A 22,284-nucleotide genomic window follows, 5' to 3' on the forward strand; every position below is an offset into this window, starting at 1 on the left:
TGAAACAATGGGAAACCCCATCAGGCTGTTTATTGTTATATGTGATTATATCCTGTGACAATGGATTGGTCTTGTAATTGTGGAATGTCAGCCCTCTGATATCCCATTACACTGTGCCATTCTTTGACAGGACTAGACTGGAGTTTACGTTTAACACAGCTGTGAGATCATTTCAAGTTTCTGTTGAGCTCATGGGCTCCTTTTCTGACTGTAGTCATTAAGTAATGGTCTTGGGGGCATTTTGTTTTGCAACAAATGGAGTACCACTGTCATTTCAGATGTCCAACAATCTGATGTCTGTTTTTCACACCCACTAAAAGAACACGGAAATTGATACACTGCAAAGTGGTTAAGAAAAAGTATCATGGGATCTTGGGGTGCCAGCTAATACATTTTCATTCTACTTCTCTCAGTTTCTATCTTCTTATTTTTTGTTGCACAACCAGACTGACAAGTTCAGTCTTGGGATTTACAGTGGATGGAACTTGATGATGTGCAACACCTAAGGCTGTTTACCCTCTCCACTTAACAGACTGACCACAGTTATTTCAATGCAATAAGTGATGATATGAAATATGAGGACTGGTGTGTATAGCTGATTAAATAATCTCCTCTAACAGATCAAATAAATGTAGCCTGTGTACGTCTGCCAAACAGAGAGGTTATATTTACCTCCTTCACCAGTTCAGCAGCTTGAAGCTTACTCATATTCACCGCCTGGAGGAGGGGTGTGGCTGCAGAAGTACTGCTGTCAACTTAAGCTCTGGCTTGTTTTGCAGGGTTTTTGAATTAAATCAAATCAAATCAGTTGTATTTGGATAGCCCAATATCACAAATAGACATTCTCCTCAGTGGGCTTCGCATTCCATACAGTATGACACCCTGCCCTTAGAACCTTAGCTCAGCTGAGACAAAAGTCCAAGTAAAAACCCTTTATAGGGATAAAAAAAAGAGAAATCTCAGGCAGAGTTGCCAGAGTAAGGATCCCTCCCTCCCTGAACCATACTAGTATTTCCTTTTGCAATATCCTGATTAGTTGTGGTACATTGTGCATACTCGAGAATACAACTGTACTTTAAATTTTCGTATTTTAATTAATTGAAACAAATCCATCCATCTATCAATCTCTTTGTGCTAAAGCTTATAGTGTAACATTAGCACAGGTCAAATACGTTTCGTCAAACAATACATTAAACTGAAGATCTTGTAAATATATACACTTTATAATAAACCACAATATACAATTCAATAAATACAGTATAATACATGCCAACCCATGTTAGGCCATGACAATTTAGATACTGGTTCTTCTTCTAAAGCACTGTCGTGGGATTGAACTTGTGCAGCCAGTCCCGTTTCTGCAGTTTGTCACCACAGCAGGTCCGAGAGGATTGGCTACAGGTACAGAGCAGGATAAAGCACTGATGATGTAGTGCTGAGAGTTGGACTGTCCAGGGACAGAGACAGAATTTGTGCATTTGCTGGAGTATTCATACAAAGTCTTCCGGAAGGCATTCTTGGTGTTTAGTTCCTTCTTAAAAAGGATTATATAGCACTTTGGGAAGAAATGACAACTGAGGATGCCATAGTTTGAGATGAGTATGATCACCATCTCCACGGCCGGCAGGTACACTCCAGTTGTGGTGACATAGACAGGAACAAAGAGCAGCCAGGAGATGAGGTACAGCAGCATACTGAAGGTGATGAACTTTGCCTCGTTGTACTGCTGTGGCAGTTTGCGTCCTATAAAGGCACAAATGAAACACACAAAAGCCAGGACAGCAATGTAGCCCAACATCAACCCGAAAGCCAAATATGAGCCCTCATTACAGTTCTCCAGCAGAGTTGTTGGAAGCCTGATGATGCGACGCGATGGGCTTTTAAGGACCAGCCAGCAGGTGCAGGTAGTTGCCTGTAATGCTAAACAGATGCTGATGATGACATAAGGCCGGTAGACCTTTCGGAAAACCTCGTGCAGCACAGGGTTGAACTGGAAGGCTAGCAGTATCTGCAGAGTCTTGACCAGGATGCAGGAAATGCACAGAGTGAAACTGATGCCGAAGAGCACCTGCCTTGCCTTGCACTTGAAACTGTTGGGCCGTCCTACAAACAGCATGGCACTGATGTAACTGATGACCAGAGAGAAGAGGATGACATGGCTTAGTGGTCCTCCAGCAGCCTTCACTACAGGAGTGTCACGACAATGTAGAAACAGTGCGGACACCAGCACAGTCAGGACGATGCCCAGGGCAGAGAATGTAAGGAGGACCACAGCAAAGCCATCCTGCCAGGAGAAGAAGAGCAGGTCTTTGGAGATGCAGCTGGAGCTGCCTTTGGGAGAATACTCTGTGTTTTCATCACACGCAAGACATTGGTCCATATCTGCAGGGATCAAAGAGAAAAAAAGCACGGGTTCAGAATAAAACACTCGTAGGCTCACAAATATTTGACTAGTAGAACTGCTTATCTAGGATAAGGGTTAGGCTCAACATAAGCGTCATAACTCGATGAGACCCAGATGTGCTTAAAGATATTTTCACTCGTGTTGATTGCTGGGAGATTGCCAAGGACGAGAATGCATTTTACCTGTATTCCCTAAACAAACAGGCAAAGCAAGATAGCAATAAAAAGGGTGAGAGACTGATAAGCTGAAATGGAAAAGAAAAAAACTGAAAACTGTCAATTTTGTTTGGCCTGCTCTGCTTCCGTGATGGACAGGATCTCCATCCTGCCCATGAACTCTTTGCAAATACGCTATGTACCCTGTCCATTGGACCATGCGTTCACACTGTTTAACCAAAGAAAACACTTCCAGGGAATGTAAATTGCCCATGCCCTATTTGCATGCATGCTCTTTATAACCAAGCAAAAGCTTTATGTCCACGTTTATTACTGTGTATTGAAGAACCACCACTTGCTGCGTATAAAAGTAGAGTGAATGCGTACAGACTGTAGACAGATAGCTACTGAGGTTGTGATTATCAAAGGAAAGGCCTTAGCTGTGCATGCGTTTATTAAAGCTTATCAATGTTTATCTTGCCATTGAGACTATTATGGTGAATAAAACCGTGCAAAATCAATAATTTGATTTAAGGAAATACATATTATTTTTCTGTGGTAAAATTTTACATTCACTCAACCAATTCTTCTTTAACAACTCCTTGGTGAGGTCCCTTGTTTTCAAAACTATTTTTTAAATTGGTAGAAGTGCTCATCTATGCCCTCTATGGACTATTGGTAGAGGTATCAGGACAGGTGTCCTAGATGGAAAGATACCTGGAATGAGGGATATGCCTCTCTCCATTCTTTGATTCTCAATAAGATAAGCAAAAGTAGTCTCCAGAAACGTGCATTTGGTTTTGTGTGCCCATTACAACTAACCAAAAGGAATCTTCACTGAGTAAACTTTGTAATATGAGAGATAAAACAAAAGTCTGTAAAAAATACCTAAGTTATTAGTAGGTATTTAATTCAATGTTACATGCTAAAGCCAAAACAAGTAAGCATTAAACAATACCTGGACCATCTTCTCTGGAGAACATGCATGAATCTTATGCTAACGCCTAACAGCTTGATGTTGTTACTATTTGATAGTCATGTGCCAAGAGTTACAGCATCTATCATAAACAAACACTAACAGCCCTTCCTCCATTGTCATGTGTGCCTGCACACCAATAAAACCTATCCAGTGGGACACGTTAGTAATTTTTTGTGTTTTTATATGCACCGACCCAAACGTGTTATCACAATACACAATTTTCTCTTTGCATATTCATACATATTACTTTGTGTTATCGTCCGAAGGGAAGCAGGAGAAGCCAAAGGCTTATCAGGTCCCACCCCCACTGCCATAAGATTCAGATACACAGATACACAGCTACTGATACAGTTAAAACAGTTTTTTTTTTTTTTTTTTTTTTAAGAAGATGCATTCCAATACACAGACAATTTTAGGTCTCCTTATTCATTGCCAGTGTACAACAGACATGCTTTCCATTTTAAATTCAATCACAATCTGAAAAATTAAATTAAATGTTTGTTTTTTTTCACTCAAGAGATAATATATTATTGTCTTCATTCTAGATCTAATTACTATGTTAATTATATCACAACCTTAAGGCGAGACACCCCAGGTGAATAGGGATTTTTTTTTTTACTTATAGATATCATCATGAAACTTTGCCAGTTGATTACTGACACTAACACAATTATTTTTTGTATTACATGATTTTCTGTAATATTTTATTAAATAAGCAAATATGGTAATATTTAACCAATTATGCGTAAATTTGGGTCATTTTTCGAGAAGAAAAATCGAGATGTTGGATAAAGCCAGAGTTAAAATTTCTATTTTATTTTAAGCACATATTAGTTTCTAAAGTTTTTACACAACAGATTTTGGATACAGCCTTTTTTCATTTAATAAATCAAAAAATACTATGTACATGTCTTAGAAATGCATTTTAGGCATGTTTTTATGAGGAAAATTTATCATAAATCAGACAATTAACAATATATTAACAAATCCTTGTGTAAAAACCTTTAAAATAGTGCTAGGCATGATTATAGAAAGTTTGGTTGATGTCGTCTAGAAGTAGAGATATTTTTCTCAGAATTCTCTATTGGAAAAAGCTAATTTTGAGAAAACGGCCGTTACAGATAAAAACGTTCTTATTATTCTGCTGATAATCACTGATGATAGCTAGAGTAGGCTAATTTATTGAATTAGGCCCTGCACCCCTCAATGCCATATAGGCCTACCACTGCTTAACATATATAAACCATAGCATAGTAACATTTACATCCACATGCTAATTTAAACGTGATTAATTCATTATTAGCCACTGTCTGTCAACCTGCTCCGGAGTCGGCACAGACGCTCTCTCTCCCCACCATGTCCCCTCTGATCCTCTGATCAGTCTGTGCCTCTCCGACGTGATCGGCGTGATTTACATGTCTTTAACACTTCTCCCCTTCAAATGGCGATCATATAATGTCCGTAGCCAATTGATTAAGTATTTATTTTTTGTTGGTTTGGCATATTTTCGACGTTTTTCCAATTTTATTTAGTGATTTTCGAGCTACCCGCGGCTAGCATCACGTGGTGCCTTTTAGCGAATCACATCGTCAGAAATGTGCATTAGCCAATGAGGTCGCGTTCCTAGCATTGAATCCCTCCTCACACTTTCACGATTGGTTACTGATACAAAGGAAATGACCATATTTGGATCCGATAACGTTGTTCTTGCGATTCAGAGCTCTCCAACAGTACCATGGTTATTATGATTCATACAGCGGTCGCGGTGCTGTATGTTACGTTAGAATGCTCACTTTTGACGAATTTAGGAGCAAAATACAGACGCGAGCAGTCAAAGTTTAGTCAAATATATTTTGGACCTTTTATCCATACTTGTATGAAAGAAGACATGTTATGGAAGCTAAATAGACACAAATCTCAAAATTGACCAGTGCTTAAAAAACGATGTTTTTGCCTGCCGTGTCTCGCCTTAAACCAACATCTGACCGACAGGTGAAAGTGGACTGACTGGCATTTAACGGGTCTCTCTGTATAAATAAATGTAAAAATATACATATTTTTTAAATATAGTCATTGCGCATTTCAATGTATCCAGATACAACCGGTGTGTGTATGGAACCTTGTGCCTTGCCTGTGTTATTAGAGTAGTAGTTCTCAGTACAGTTGATACACTGATAACAACAAGTGTGTTGACCCACAGCTGTTTTCTTGAACTCTCCTGGGAAACAGCTTTTGGAGCATTTTGAGATGACATGCTGAGGAGAAACAGGGAGACACTATGATTATTTTTTTGAAATGTATAAAATGAAAAGTAATTTTTTTCAACTGATTTCGACCGAACATATTCATTTTAGGAGGGACATGCTAGATATAGGCCTACTTGATATCTAAACCTAAAATCCATTGCTTGACTCCTTTACACACCTTTAATTGTCTGAATGTTTTCAGCAAAAACACTGCAGTACGGGTGTGTGTTTTTTTTCCCTGTCTATATCCAAAATATTATGGTAGGAGAATGAGGGCCTACCTTCAGGCTCTGCAGGTGTTGCGTTATGTGGATGAAGTTGTTATTGTGAGGTGTGTACTCTGCCACAATATCACTGACATGGATGTTCCCTCCTTCAGACCTCCACATCGTCACATCGTAGCCCAAGTTGATGTCTCCTCTTCTGTCAAACTGATATTTATTTTCTCTAAATTTAAACTCCTGCATCCACAGAGCTGTCAGCATCTACAGGATAACAACAACAGAAACTCTTATTGTAAAAGAAAATTCCTTCGGTTCCAAAGGTGTGACAAAGAGGCTGCAACATTCTCTCCTCTGTGTTTATCGAAATGCACACACACACACACAAACACACACACACACACACACGCACACACGCATGCGCACGCGCACACACACACACACACACACACACACACACACACACACACACACACACACACACATATGAGAATACCTCCCAGGGTCGCACTGTGCCTGGTGTTTTGCACTCCCTGCTCCTGCAAATAGACGCCACAGCCGAAGCAATGGCGCTCACAGCCATCTCAATAGCAAAGATAGTGTGAGCATGACTGGTTTTTGCAGCCTCAAACATCAAAGCAGCATCTGAAGGATCTTTGCTAGCATTCAGCTGCATGTAGAACTCCTGCAGGAAGGAGTTGGTACCTGTGTAGTCATGTCCAGCTGCCTCCAGCCTGCTCAGGTACTCACTGAACGAAGACAGGTCTCCACTTTTAAAGGTGAAGCCAACCACGTGTCCTATGTCTTCCAGAGTTAAATTACCTTTCACAGAGCTGGAGGAGGACCAGCTGTCACTGGCCACCCAAACCCTTCTCATCGACTCTATGTTCTGTCCTTCCCTCAGCATCTGATCCTTAAGCTCCTGGTAAAGGTACATCATGTGAGTTGGCTTGGCAAAGGACAGAATCACCTGTACCTTGGGGTTCTTGAAAATAGTGCTGGCGGTCCGCGTGATGGCAGAGGGGACGTCCTGACTGGTAACAGATTGAGGTAGGATTGATTTGAAGGCCACACAGATCCCCTGTTCTGAAGCGTGGGACACAAAGAGTTCCAGAGCTGATTGGCCATAACTCCCATCTGTGGTAACTATGCCCACCCAGTTCCAGCCATAGATCCTGAGCATACTGACCATAGCAGCTGTCTGATGCTCATCATTAGGAATGGTCCTCATGAAGGAGGGGAAGCGGCTCTTATCACTCAGAATGGCAGCGGTCGATGAATAACTGATCTAGAGAAAATAAAAGCTGTTATGTCATTTACGGTCGAATGGCCAAGTAAATAATAATCTTGAACCCCCGGTGATCGCCATCTCCAGTTATGACAGCTGACGGGAGGAAAAAGAAAAAAAATCATCTGACGAACGTGAGTAAACACGAAAACCTTTTTGCTGTGCTTTCTGCGCTCACCTATTTAGCTCTCTCCCTCTTTTATTAGCCCACACCTAGGCTTACACACACGTTAATTCTCACACATTATAGCTACAAGTCCAAGTGGTGGGCAATTCTGGTGCCGACTAGTAAGGCAGCGGACGTTAACGGACAATGCATCCTTAATAAATTCACGTCAGGAACGCCGCCTGTGCGCTTGCTTGTGCGCGTGTCATCTCATTAGCATCTGTACTTTGGCCACGGCACACCTCTCCCAGGTGGCCGTGGCCAAGGGGCTGTTCCGTGCTGGAATACGGTTGGCGTGGTCACACTAGGCCAAACGTTCTAGACTTTAGTATGCTAATAAGCTTTGGCACGGGGCCGCGGCCCTAGTGTGAGTGGCCCCTAAGTAACAGACTAACTACACCTAAGTACCCCATAAGACACCACTTCAGAAATACTGAACTATCTCTTTATGTTTGGGTTGGCTGGAGGAGAATAAAATCTATTTGGAATTTCGACCAAACCTTTGCCACAACAGACATTGTTTTGTCATGTCATAACAGAAGGTGTTACGAGGGTTACGAAGAACGCATTTTAATTTTGGCCAGTGGTTGTTGATGTTGTTCCAGACCAAAGTGTTGGAGGAGTGACAGACTAGATCATAGAACAAACGCTGTCCCCCCCAGGGCCATCGGTGATGTTTTGTGTTTGTATGAATGTCATGGTATGTTTATTTATTATGATGGTCGGTTTTCTGTTTCATCTGTGGAAACTCACCTTAAAACTTTCCTGCCCTTATTTATAGTCAAGTCAGTCATGTTTATGAGCTGCCTCTCTAAACCTGTTCTACTGCTAACGTTCCCTGTAAACGTCAGCACGGTGGCTGTTGCTCCTGCCACAGATGCTGGTATCCTACAGTACATGCTCCATCACTCACTTAAAGGTGAAGTTAGCGATTTATTTATGTTAATATAAGTGTTAAATCGCTCTTTATTCATACAGTGATCACTTATATAGTGTTCATAAAGCCGATCTCTCAGTCACTCGCTCTGCATGTGATTGGCAAATAAACTTTTCGGGGATCCCACTACTGATAACCAATCAGAAGAGAGAGCGCTACGAACCGGCACCCGTCTCACTGCCGGTGCACGTGCAGAGCGACAGATGGGTCAATGTGTATGCGCCTACAATGGCGGAGCAGGTAAAAATCCTTCCCAATGTCTGTTTTGATGGTTATTATCATGTTTTATCACACTTATGGATCTGAGATGACGCTAGATAACTCACTGCTTGAATACCGCAGTGCATTAATGTGGTGACGTGGGGACGAGGGAGGGGACTGCTAACTGCAGTAACTGACAGGAAGTTAGCTAAACTGACCATTCCGCTTACTGAACCTTTAACAGCAGTTTTCCTGTTTCTCACTATACTTACTTGAGGAATCATACTGAGAGTGAGTTGACTGGCGATGGCAATGGATGCTTCAGAAAAGGAGGCCCCTATAACAGCCATGACTTGTTGGCCACAGGTGGACTGGTTGCTCTCTGTGGGGCAGCTGGCCTGCCGGATGAAGTCTGCCGTGGCTCTCAGAGCTGTGCTGACATCGGAGCAGGAGTCCAGGATCTGGTAGCCCAGAGTGACGTTGATGTCAGCCAGCAGAGGAGATTTGTTCATGGTGTCTATGGCATTGATCATAGCCAGAACCTGCACCAGGTAACTGGATCGAAACCTGTGTGAACAGTACAGTGAAAATAATCAATTCAGTACAGATGTGATAGAATGAGACTGTGGTGGTACTTTTAAAAATTTCGAATAAAATCACGCTACCAATCAAAATAATTTTAACACTAAGGGTGTATTATTCACACATGGAAAGTCCGTTAGTTCACTTGCTTTGGTCCAGACCAAATAGAGTTTAGATTTTTTTTGTTTGGTGTGGTCCACTTTCATATTGCCCCTTTTGCAAGTGAACCAGCATTACGAAGCAAAACCACACGTGATCAGAGGTCATTCATTCATTGGACAGACATTCTGGGGTGGAGAGAAGCAGGAAGAACGAAGTAAAAACTGCGAAATATATCATTGATATAATACGGGGTTAAAAATAATAAAAATGCCTACATCTAGCCTATAAATAAAGAGGAAGAAAATCTAATTATTGTTGTTTCATATGGTTATATTATGTAGCCCTATGTCAATGCCACGTTATGTGGCTTGTAGCCTACGATGTGAAACATAATGTATAGCTTACTGTATTTTTGCTGTTGGACGCGCGGCTCGAGAGAAGAATAGGCTCAAGCTGACACACAGCTGATTAAGCAGTGTATCAGCTGGGTGTCAGTTCGGCGCAGTTCAGTTCCAAACTGACACAGGGACAGTATTGACGGTCACGTTGGGAAGAAAAATAAAAACACACTTCATGCAAAGCGCAGCGTGAACCTGTTGGCACTGTGCGGGAGACGCTCCCCTCTCCATCTGATCGCTGAACATATCAGCATGTGTACGCGTCATTATCAACTGTAATATTTTCGCTCGGGGCTCCCGGTCAAACCACAACTAATCTTCCTAACAACGGCGACAACAACACTTTCCCATAATGTGAAGCTGATGGCGATTAAAGAAAAAAAGAAAAGAAAAGAAATCAAAGGCGCAGTGCTTCCTGCAATTGGGTCGGATCGAGTCCGGCCAAATTCACACCACAAACGAACTGCAGCAGAGTTCGTTTTGAAGCGCATCGAGACCACCTCTTCAGCTGGGTCTCGGTCCGCTTGTTTGGTCCGCCCCCGAGTGCGATTGCTGTATTCACACCTGCCTGAAAGATGCGCACCGAACTAAGGCAGAAGTGCACCTGAGTTCGTTTCAACCGAACTAAACACGGCATGTGTGAATACACCCTCAAGCTGGTTTTTTTTCACCTCAAAATCTTTAAAGGCGCAGAGCGTACAGGAAATTGACTTTTTTTAGAACAGACTTGGTAAAAATTGAATATTATATTCATAAGTATATTTTAATTGGTGTATAATCGCTTGAATAATAAAGTTGCTCGCTTCATATCCTTAGAACGAGCGTTTTATATCTACATAAGTTGCACCTCCATGTTTCTACAGTAGCCAGTGGCGTGCACAGATATTTTGGGGGGCAGGTGCTCAGTGCAAAAAAAGGGCACAATATATTCTATCGATGAATGACGAAATCATTTGAAGGGTACTTGTACAAAATCCCCCCCTGGCCTAATGACTTTTAATACCCGGCCACACATAGAGTGTTTCTCAAAGGAATTCGGGAGACTGTGTTTGGGACCCTGGACCTTGTAGGGGGGTCCGGAAGAACAATTTTAACCTTTTTAAAGTAAAATTCATAAATATGGTGCACTTTGAGAAGAAAGCTAAGGCTAAATCACCTGTGTCAATGTGGGCTATTTAGTACAATTTTCTGGAATAAATTGGAGACACAGAATTACCAAAAAGCAGAAACAAAAAATGTACATGTTTAAAAAAAACAGTCAGCTTCGGATTTTTTTAAATAATCTCTTATCCCGAATTATCTCTTTTAAGTCTTCGTTAGGCCCCTGATCTCCGTACTAATAATATCCTATTAAGGTAAATACAAGATTACTGCAAGTCTTGTAACGTAGAAATAACTTATGGTTGGGACGAAATAATATAATTAGCTTATATAGCTTCATGACTGATTTAGTACCACTAACCCACTTTGCGTAGTTACAATAAAATGTGTGGACAGCTTTTAAGATATTTCAATAACATTTGAGGAACATTTCAACATTAAAATCTGAGCTTTAAAAGGCCCTGAACAGTTAACATGACTCTGGTCTTGACTCTGACCTTTCATCTTCATCTTCCTCCTTGCTGCTGGTGGATGCTTTCATCCAGGAGAGCAGAGAGCTGCTCCCCTGGGATGCCTGCTTTAGCTCCCTTTCTTTTTCCTTTTTAATCTCTCCTTTCTAGGCATTATACTGCAATTTGTAAATAAAAGAGACCAACCAACCATATGAATAAGACTGCTTGGTTACATTACAACAAGGCACAAGGCTACTTTTTCTGCAGGCAATTGGGAATTGCCTGTTTGTTATTTAGCAAATAAATTACTGCAAGTGAAGTGTTAATGATATAGCCTAAAGTAAACCTAAACAACACTAAATATTCAGCATACTGATCGATTCACATGCTGCACCAATGACAAACTCCGCCGACATTAGTTGTGTTCATCACGTCATATCTATTTTTTTTTTTGGGCTAGCTTGTTAAGCAGGACAGTCGGCTAATTTATGCTCAGCTGTGTGGCACTGCATGATAGAGGCTACTTTAAAAACAGAGACAAATAAATGCAAGTTATAGCTTGGCAACTGAGGCTTAGGGGGCAAACAATACACTCTTGACTCCATTCATGTACGTGTTACCTCGCTGGTAGGGCAGGGCAGGGGAGTAGGTGTGTGTATGCAGCAGCTGCGGCAACGCGCCTCCGTTTGTGTCCACTCTGCGCGTTCACGTTGACAAAGGAAGTGTGTGCGGAGGAGGAGGGGGGCCACATTTATTGGGGCATTATTGTCAAACGTTTTTAATCGTTGAGCATTTATAGATGATAATGTCGGCATGGGCCACATACACTGTTAAAAAAAAAAAAAAAAAAAAACTTTCCGATTTTTTTTTTCTTTTTTTTTCAAAAGGGCACTTCATTGGGCCAGGGGAAAAGGGCAGGTGCTCAGCACCACTTCAGGTCTACCTGTGCACGCCACTGACAGTAGCACATACATTTGGTACAAGGGTGCAGTGAGTAATATTGGAATATTTAGTCGGTAACACTTTACAATAAGGGTACATTAATTGACTGTTACTAAATGCTTAGTTAATGCTTTATAAGCATCAACTCAGCAATAGTTAACCATTAATAACTGCTTAGTTAATGTTTGATACGGATTAACTAAGCATTGCCATTAGCTATTCTTAATTATTGCTTAACTGAGCATTAAAAAGGCATGTTTGTCGCTCTGGTTGGCCCCTTTGTTTAAATACCCTTTGTTTACCATTTTAACATTTACAGAGCCTATGCTGTTTATTAACACTAGATTATGTTCTCAGCACACATACAGTATGTTTAGGTAGCATATTGTTAGGAGATATTCACAGATTTTGACAAAAAGTGAATTTGACAACAAGCGTTCTCCAGAATTTAAATCCTTTAAATCAGGGTTCAGGTAGGATTTTTTGGTAACACTTTACAATAAGGGTACATTAATTAATGGTTAGTTAATTCTTAATAAGGGTTAATTAATGCTTATTATTATATTTTGTATATGTTTTGTTTTCTCTTCTCTTCACTTGTTGTGTATTGGATGTATTTGCATTGAATATTTTGTTTGTATTGTTGTTTTGAATTTGTTTTGACTCGACGTCATTGAAAATGAGGGTCACTCCTCAATTGGTCTCTCGAGGATAAATAAAAGTTAAATGAAATGAAAATATTAATCAACTTTTGGTTCATGCTTAATTAATGTATTAACTAAGGTTAGTATAGGATATTTATAAACATTAAATAATGTATTAATACCTTAGCTAACATGAACACCATTAGTAAATGCTTACTAGACACATTAGTTAACAGTTAACTAATGGTTAGTTAACCCTTATTAAGCATTAACTAACCATTAATTAATGTACCCTTATTGTAAAGTGTTAGCCTACCGATTTTTTTTTCAGAGCTTTGAAGCACATCTGATTATTTTCATCTTTGCCCTCAGCAAACTCTAGCCTCTGATGAAAAGCTTTTGATGTGAACCTTTCCAGGCAAAGAAGACTGAAGTTTAAAGATACTCTAATAAGAATCTTTATTCAGATTTGTTTAATGTTTATGTGTTCCATTATATTCTATTATACTACTTTTATACTTTAAAAACATTTGTTTTTTGTTCTTTGACATTGAATGCAGTCTTTTTGCATTTATGTATTGTGAAGTATTTTTAAATTGGGCTCTTTCTACTTTGACCAAAGGTAAAGGTTCTGATGACTTCTTCCATCACTAAAGAATATTGCATATCACGTTGCTTTGCCTCCTTGTAGCTCCGCAGACAGAACATCCCATTAATGGGGAGTTTGTGTAATTGCATCCAAAGAGTTCAGGTAGATTAGAATAAATACAAACTCAAAGTGAAAAAGAAAATTGTCTGTTTATCATGCACTGCATTAGGTCTCACCTGATACATGGCTGTTGGTGGGGTGCAAAGGAGGTGTTGCTATTGTCTACATCTTCGTGAATGGGGAATATTCCTCCGATGACCATGTCTCCTGGGCTTGATGCTCGCAGACCTTTGGTGCCGTGTCCCGTGGCATGTTCAGTTTTCAGAAAGATAATAAGGAAGAGGGTGATGTACAAATAGATGGAAAACACAACCCGGGCCATGCTACTGTCTGCGTTTCTGTCCCCCTGGTGTGTGGGGTTCTAAGATTTCTCTCCCCCTCTCTCACTGGCCTCTCTATGGTTCTTGACTGATACTCTTACTTTTGATGCATCTTCACCACAGGCTAAAAGAAAAGTCCCTCTTGCTTCCTCCTGTACAGCTTGCATTCTCATGTTCTCCCCTGCAGCCCTGCCCACATCTACAGTACATGGGAGACAGCACTGTGAGTCACTGCTCTTAAGAAGGGGACTTTCATCATATTTGCTGCGCAAGCTTGAAAATACGATGACGGGACACATCACCTTTTACCAGGTATAAACAACCTGCATGAACACACCATCCAAACACGCACTTACTACACTTTATTTAACTTTTGCACACTGGCATATTCTCTGTGTAATGTAACACTTATTGTATAGCATTTCTATTAGCCAAGAACTTTGGAATTGAAAGTTTTTGATAGCCTATTAAACAAAATGGTAACGGGGACAGCAACTTCCTTTTTTAAATACTAGATCATCATAATCAATAATAAATAAATAATAATAAAAATAAATAAATAATAATTTGATAATACAGAATAAATGAGCAATAGCAGCCCCTGGTGTTCAGTTCAAATTGACCCATTTTATCAATCACTAAAAGAAAAATGATAAAATAATACATTTTCTCAACCTGCCACTCCATGCTCTAGCTTATTTTCGGTTAAAAATGTGTTATAGAAAACATTTTTATTTAGTACATGTCTTGGACTTCTGCCTCAGTGACCCTTTGGTCTCCAGCTTACCCTCCAGACACACGTTAGAATGGATTATACATTGTTGTCCAGCAGATATAACGATTGTTTTTCGTTCTATAGGATTTTTTAAGTGTAGCCTATGTATGGCATGTAGCCTACAGATGTAAAATAATTTATCCATCCTCCTACTGAGAGAAAAAAACGGATTGAAAAACGGAGAGTCAGAGTTATAATATAGGCTAGGCCTACTTAAAAGAGTAGGCTTACTGTATAGGCTACATTGGCTAGCAGTGCACATTGTATTTACTTTACATTTGTCTTACTCTTCACAATATGCATTTAAAGAATATTGAATTAATTATTTATGAATCTATTTCTAAATGTATCAATATTAAACCGTCATGCTGACCTTCTGCTTTTTTCAATTTCAAACCTAGCCGGACCTTATTATCAGCTGCTGCGGCTGTGCTCTCATCAGTTACACTCCTGTCCGCTAGGCGGCAGTAGCACAAAGAAATAAGAGTCATAGTCTCGGTCCGCTTTACAGGATCAGAAAAACAAGCCGGAAATGAAAACTGACGGAAGGAGAAGATGGAAGCGGCAGTGTTCATTCTGTCGCTTGTGGACTGTTGTGCACTGATTTTCCTCTCGGTCTACTTTGTATCCTTTCCTGTTGTGTGTTTCCTGGCGCTTGACGAGCCTATTCGCTGAACCGGCTAGTTGGCCGAAAGCTCTGATAAACTCCTTTTGTTTATATGTGTCCATTAACGCCGAGTAGCTAACCGCGGTAGCCGCTGTGCTACATACCAGTGACAGGCTGAATCACAGCAGAGGGACTGGGTATGACAGCAACGGTGAAACCTAACTGAACCGTACAGGGAAAGTGTGAAAGCAGAGTGGGAGACGAACACAAAACGTGTGTTTAGCCTTTAGCCAAACTGATACTGCCACTTCTACGGCCTGGTATAGCTGCATTGAGTGTTATTAAGTTACCTGGCTTATGTCAATGAGTTAGCTAGGTGTTGTGGAAGTATTCAACTCCTTTATTTGATTACAATTACAAAAACCAAACTGTAGAATAGTCATACTCTGGTAGAAGTGGAAGTCCTGCATTGAAAACGTCACCTAGGCCAAACTATGTAAATATAATCAGGAGGAGAATAGTACAAGGAGTATTACAAGTAAAAGTACTCAATGAAGCTGGAACCATGACATTTTGGGCATATTTGCATTAAAAAAAGTACTTATCAATTTAGTCAATAGCCAATTAATTTAGTCAATCAGTGAAATATCGATTTATGGACTCATACTAATATCTTATTGTCTCATGAGCTCGTAGGCATTTGTGCTGTTGGGTAGTATAGAATACTTTATACGTATACTTGATATGTTTGGAGTGCAAAAATCTGAATTGGTAAAGTAACTAGCAACTTAAGTAGTCAGATAAATCCCAATATATAATTTATTATTACTGTATATTTCCCACTGAATTGTAGTGGAGTAGAAGTAAAGTAGCAAGACAAGAAAATATATTCAAGTAAAGAGCCTCAAACTTGCTCAAGTACAGAAATTGAGTATGTACAGGTGAAACTCGAAAAACTAGAATATCGTGCAAAAGTTCATTTATTTCAGTAATTCAACCTAAATGGTGAAACTAATATATATATAGACTCATTACATTCAAAGTGAAATATTTCAAGCCTTTATTTGTTATAATTGTGATTATTATGGCTTACAGCTTATGAAAACCCCAAATTCTAAATCTCAGAAAATTAGAATATTACATAAAATCAATAAAAAAAGGATTTTAAATACAGAAATGTCGGCCCTCTAGAAAGTATAATCATGCATATGTACTAAGTACTTGGTTTGGGCCCCTTTTGCATGAATTATTGCCTAAATGCGGTGTGGCATGGATGCTATCAGCCTGTGGCACTGCTGAGGTGTTATGGAAGCCCAGGTTGCTTTGATAGTGGCCTTCAGCTCGTCTGTATTGTTGGGTCTGGTGTGTATCATCTTCCTCTTGACAATAGTCCATAGTTTCTCTATTGGGTTCAGGTCAGGAGAGTTGTCTGGCCAATCAACACAGTAATACCATGGTCAGTCAACCAGTTACTTGTGGTTTTGGCACTGTGGACAGGTGTCAAGTCTTGCTGGAAAAAGTAATTCAGCATCTCCATAAAGCTTGTCAACAGACAGGAAATATGAAGTGCTCTAAAATCTCCTGGAAGACAGCTGTGGTGACTTAGGACTTGATAACACAGTGGACCAACACCATCAGATGACATGGTACCTCAAATCATCACTGACTGTTGAAACTTGACAGTGGTCTTCAAGCCCCTTGGATTGTGTGCCTCTCCACTCTTCCTCTAGACTGTGGAACCTTGATTTCCAAATGAAACGCATCATTTAATTTGGATCAGTGATGATTTGAGGTATCATGTCATCTGCTGCTGTTGGTCCACTGTGTTATCAAGTCCAAAGTCACCACAGCCATCTACCAGAAGATTTTAGAGCAATGATGTTGTCTTAATTCATCACTTGTTTGTACGTCTCACCTTGACTCAAAGCTCAGATCATCACCCTGTCTGATCTAGAATGTGACTACATCAATGCCAGAGCCTGCTGCTCCAAGCTGAACAAAGTATGGCCCTTTTTTTTATTTTTTATTATTCAACTCCCAATTCTGAAAAAGTTGGGACGCTACGTAAAATGTGAATAAAACAGAATTTGATCATTACCTAATCCTTTTCGTTATGTATTCAATAATTTAATTTGTAAATAATATACACAAATATATACACTTGAACGTCTCATCAGGCGTTAAAGGTAGAAACACACATACGTTGCATCAATGCCTTAATGGGTAAAAGATAAACTCTGAAACATACAGACAATAACTGTTGCTACTAGGCAGGTTCTGTTTTTTGTGTGTTTACTACTCGTAGGGAAGCGCTGGAGTTTTTATAGTAAAAGTCCATGACAAATATGATCATCATATCTCTGAATTTGAATAGAATATAATTTTCCCCCAGCATCTCATTTTCAAGGGGGTCCCATAGCACAGATACAATGCTATATGTGTAACTTAAGCCTATGATGAGGCAGGTGTGATCTATTACTCCTGATTGTATTGTTAGTTTGTTAGTTTAGCTCATGTATGTTTTTGATATGTTGTGTGTCCAGTGGGTGATTCCAGAGATGATTGGCCAGTGTCTGTCCACCATGCTGATGATGGTCTCCATGCATTGGTTCATCTTCCTCCTCAACCTGCCTGTGGCACTATGGGATATTTATAGGTAAGCTCACACTGCTGCTGTTCATGCAATGGCTATCAGAAAACATGCCCTGTGTTCCAATCCCCATACTTCCCTACTATTTAGTATGCCAGAAAAAGATTTAGGATGTCCCAATACATGCAGATCAATTGTAGTATGCTGAAAATACACAAATGCCCCACTAACTCTAATAGCATTTTGTAGTATTCGTTTTTATTCTTGACATTTCTCGACATAATGAAAACAAAATCTTCTTTATCTGTTTTTGTTCTCTCCTGTGGCCCTAAAACTCTTCTGTAGTTTAGTATGTAGTGTCACGAAACGGTAAGCAGGAGTTCCTTTTACAGAGCAGATTTTGGAGTTTTGTTCATTTAATAAATCAAAAGATACTATGTACAGGTTTAAAAAATTAATTTCAGCATGTTTTTAAGAATAGTATGTCCCATAAATCAGTTGTTTCGATAGAACAATGTTGTTGCCTGCTGTTTCTGGTCTTAATCTGCTTTAGGTGAGTTGACTTGTCTTGTTGTCCCTGCAGGTACGTCAAGGTTCCGATGGGGAACATGGGCGTGTTTGACCCCACTGAGATCCATAACCGAGGTCAACTCAAGTCCCACATGAAGGAGGCCATGATCAAACTGGGTTACCACCTGCTCTGCTTCTTCATCTATTTGTACAGGTGAGAGCAAGACAGACACACTTGACATTTACCCTGCGTTACGAATCGCATGCTTTCTACTATTTAGTATGGTAGACAAAAGATTTGGGATTTCCCGATTCTTGCGGCCAGATTTAGGATGGTTAGATAGACCCGGATGTCTACTACATCCGGCCAAGATTTTTAATGTTGAAAACAGTATCCTCTTTGGGCTATTCTTACCCATAATCCAGTGCGAACCTGAAGTGACGTTACATCAACGGAGCCTCCATATGAAAACAAACAGGGGTGACGGATATAAAAGCAAGAGGCAAGATCAAGGGGCAATTTTAAAAAATGATGAAATTAAAAAATAAAAGTTTGTCCCAATAGTATGCCTTCTGCATCCCAATTAGATAGCCTACTTTTTATATATGTAGTATGTAGAATAGAAAAATGAAAGAGTATGCGATTCGGAATGCAGGGCATGACATTTTCAATCTGCCGTATACCTTGAAATGGGATAGCAGCCCATGCCTATTGCCTACTCATCAATGAGCTGACACTAGAACCCTTCTGTATTAACGCATATCTTTTCTCACCTGTTTTTCTCCCCAGTATGATCCTGGCTCTCATCAATGACTGAAGCATCCACTCATCTCTCTCTGCCCGTGCTGCCAAATCCCCAAACTCCAGGGTTTCCTTTCCCCATGTGCCCCCCTCACGTCCTGCTCCTGTACTGTGTGTGCATACAATCTGTCATAGCAGCACGGAGAAGAACTTTTACTTTTACTGTGGTCTTTCTAAGGTGTCACCCTGTCACTCTTTTAGAATGCAAAGAGTTTTGACTTTGATACAGAACTAAGGGTTAATATTTAACCATGTTACACTTCAGTACCATCATGATAAACATCCCCCCAACAACCGGTTAACAATGTGTTTACCGTCAAGGGGACCTAAGTAATTGTTTGTTCAAATTTTAGCTAACGGATAAGGACATCAAAAGCAGTATCACAGCTTCTAGTGGCTGGAAGACATATTACATTTTTTCACAGTAGAGTGATAGATTTCCAATATAAATTCCCATTGCGCTGCTGCCCTATGATTGGCTGCTAAGATATCTTCAATACGGAGCAGGTGTTTCTAATAAACCTTCCACTGACAACATTTTTACAATCTACTGAGCATGCACCTACCATGCTCAAGAAGACACTCAGTGTGCATGCTCACAATGGATTTCCGATAGTTTTTGACTTTCGCCTCCTCGTCTGGCATGATTGTGTATGCGTGGTCCTGTGTACGGAGACATATTCTAAAACACTGTCAAGTGTACCCACATTTTTAACGAAGGAGGTAGAAAAGCATTTACATGTACGTGTGGACATGGCATTGTTCCAGGTTTTTTGCCCTATATCAGCTGGCGTTACCAAACATGGCATCAATCAGCTGTTCATTATTTCTGCTCTGGCCTTCTGCAATACACATGTAGCTCTGTGTTTGGCTCCTGCCATCACTTTATCAACCTGTTGGATCAAGTGTGTCACATGGTGCACTGTGCAGTGTTTGTTAGCAGGCGTGCAGCAGACTGAGGGCACTGACACACCAAGATAACAATGATCTACAACCTGTCAATTGTCACTCACTCATGGCTCCAGTCGTCCCTTATTAGTGACTGCGCAGAAATGTTTGGTGTCATTTACAGTTCTCTGATTGGCTGTTCAGTCATCAGTTTTTTTTATATAAAGTTATACTTTGTAGTGTCATTTGCATTTTCAATATAATCAATACGATGACATTTTTTGTTATCAGGTTCACGCAGATGTGAATGAGTTTGTTTTGTTTGTCACTCCTCAATGATTTGTGTTTATGAACATAATCTATTGTATCGCCACTGCGTGTACAGATGGGTGACAAGTAAAAGTAAAACCCAATGTTAATAAGTAATAATAACTTTTATTTATACAGTGCCTTTTCAAAAACAAAGTTACAAAGTGCTTCACCGTAAAAGCAAAGTATTAGTGATTAAAGAAAATCCCAAAAGGAAAACATGACCAAATCACTATAACACTTCCAACAAATAAAATCAGTAATACCCCCATAATAAACTTGATGTAAGAATAGTTTTTGCAAGAGGTTTAATAGAGGATTCTGAATGAGCAAGTGCAAAGTCTGTAAGGTTCAAGGTGCAGAGGGCTGTCCAACGTGTAGTTGTTTTGGTTTAATCTGTTGCCATATATGACTCATCAATTCCTGGCTGTTACTAATGTGTATGTGCACATTTTTCAGTCCCCTGTTGTGTAGTCTTTAGTGTTTTACTTGGTGTGTCAGGGCCCTCACTGTCTGTCCAACCCTTACCCATTTTTATGGATTTCTCCAATTGTACCTGTAACAGAATAGATTTCTATGCCCACAAAAAGTTATTTTAAGATGATCAACGAGTTTTCTAGCTGAAATGTTGAAATGAGAGGGTTGTGATGGTATTGAAGTGAAAACTCTTATTGTGACACCAGTGATCATCAGATAGTGGATCAGTAATCCTGCTCTGAGACTTTGTATGCATACGAGACCTGCCAGACTTCCAGCACAACACACGCACACACACACACAGACACACAAAAGTTTAATAAAGTGTGTGTGTAACTGTGTGTTCATAACACATCTAGAATCGGATTGAACCGTTGTATTTATATGGTGCAGCACAGAGTGAACGACAATCACACAAAAGCGCGCCGACACACACACACACACACACACACTCTGCAGTATTGTGTTGTGCTGGTTGGATGTCACGTTGAAGCTGGTTCCACTTAAAACTGTAAAGAAATGATACTGTGTGAGGAATGAATTGTGTTATGAGTGGCCGTTTTTTGAATTTGAACAAATTGGGTTTGACTTCAATCATGTGCTGATTATTGTTTACTGAATGACCTTTTTGCATTGAACACACGTTGCATGTTAAAGGCTGACATTCCCCTGTTTGAAAGTTTCCTCTTCAGCAGGCGTCTGGGCTTTGCACTGGGACAATGTCTGTGTGGCTGGCAGCACTCCTCTTGTTTTTGGTTAAAGTGTGTGGACAGAGCAATCATGGGCTCCACACATGCTCTGTTGTTGTATCAAATGCCTTTTTATGTGCAGGTATTCTGGTATGGAGCGAGCACAGTGACTCTTAATATTGCTTCAAAAAAATGTTAAATGTCACTGTGCTGGCTCTGTAATGTAAAGCCATTGTTTTCTGTTGAGTGTGGGTGAACTGGAAGTCCATGCTGTCTTAAGTGTCTTTTTTTTTGGGAGGGGAAATGTCGTTTTTCATAAATAAAGATGAAAGAAAAAGTTGTGTGCCATGTGCAGAAGAAGCTAATGACATATTTGAGGAGTTTAAATTCCAGCCATTCCGGTGGACAATGAGGAGCATATCTAAACCAATAATGTGACAGAGTTAAATTTGAAATGAAAGAAAAATAACATTTAAAGGAATAGTTCAACATTTAATTTTATTATTTTTATTAAATCACTGGCTCAATATAAGGCGACAGAAACAGTTCCTTTAACTGCGTGCATTTTTGGACGAAGTTAGGGGCATAGGTTGCTCATCCGGGTTAGCTTAGCTCCAACACCGGTAGCTTGTTGCTCGTTATACTTCCTACTCTGGATGATGATGGAAACAATGTTGACAACATATTATAAAGCCAGGAGAAATGCTGATGGATCAAGTCAAATAATATTTTAAAGTCAATTCCATTTTTAAAACCCTGAATGCTTTATTATTTAAAATATGCATACATA

At 39.9% G+C, this 22,284-nt stretch overlaps 2 protein-coding genes across 2 annotated transcripts; one reads left to right on the plus strand and one right to left on the minus strand.

Moving 5' to 3' along the window:
- Nucleotides 1-1,202: 1,202 nt before the first annotated feature.
- Nucleotides 1,203-14,013, minus strand: gprc6a (G protein-coupled receptor, class C, group 6, member A). The gene is made up of 6 exons (XM_080039818.1): nucleotides 13,644-14,013; nucleotides 8,870-9,164; nucleotides 6,502-7,293; nucleotides 6,066-6,269; nucleotides 5,670-5,793; nucleotides 1,203-2,382 (listed from the first exon to the last, which is right to left on the minus strand). The coding sequence occupies exons 1-6, from the start codon at nucleotides 13,847-13,849 to the stop codon at nucleotides 1,295-1,297; spliced, it is 2,709 nt and encodes a 902-aa protein (XP_079895944.1). The 5' UTR covers nucleotides 13,850-14,013; the 3' UTR covers nucleotides 1,203-1,294.
- A 1,142-nt stretch (nucleotides 14,014-15,155) lies between these two features.
- On the plus strand, nucleotides 15,156-21,835 carry cnih4 (cornichon family member 4). Its single transcript, XM_080039504.1, has 5 exons — nucleotides 15,156-15,246; nucleotides 17,162-17,230; nucleotides 17,773-17,885; nucleotides 18,403-18,543; nucleotides 19,120-21,835. The coding sequence occupies exons 1-5, from the start codon at nucleotides 15,178-15,180 to the stop codon at nucleotides 19,145-19,147; spliced, it is 420 nt and encodes a 139-aa protein (XP_079895630.1). The 5' UTR covers nucleotides 15,156-15,177; the 3' UTR covers nucleotides 19,148-21,835.
- Nucleotides 21,836-22,284: the final 449 nt, after the last annotated feature.

The sequence above is a fragment of the Ammodytes marinus genome, assembly GCF_949987685.1.
Source record: "Ammodytes marinus genome assembly, chromosome: 13".
Classification (NCBI taxonomy): Eukaryota; Metazoa; Chordata; class Actinopteri; order Uranoscopiformes; family Ammodytidae; genus Ammodytes; species Ammodytes marinus.

Coding starts and splice junctions, on each gene's coding strand:
- gprc6a (XM_080039818.1), bottom strand. CDS start 13,849: ATGGCCCGGGTTGTGTTTTCCATCTATTTGTACATCACCCTCTTCCTT. Junction 7,294..8,869: donor CTCTCAGTATGATTCCTCAA/GTAAGTATAGTG, acceptor TATTTTCTCTAG/ATCAGTTATTCATCGACCGC. Junction 2,383..5,669: donor CTACTACTCTAATAACACAG/GCAAGGCACAAG, acceptor TGATCCCTGCAG/ATATGGACCAATGTCTTGCG.
- cnih4 (XM_080039504.1), top strand. CDS start 15,178: ATGGAAGCGGCAGTGTTCATTCTGTCGCTTGTGGACTGTTGTGCACTG. Junction 15,247..17,161: donor TTTTCCTCTCGGTCTACTTT/GTATCCTTTCCT, acceptor CTCAAAGCTCAG/ATCATCACCCTGTCTGATCT. Junction 17,886..18,402: donor GCACTATGGGATATTTATAG/GTAAGCTCACAC, acceptor TTGTCCCTGCAG/GTACGTCAAGGTTCCGATGG.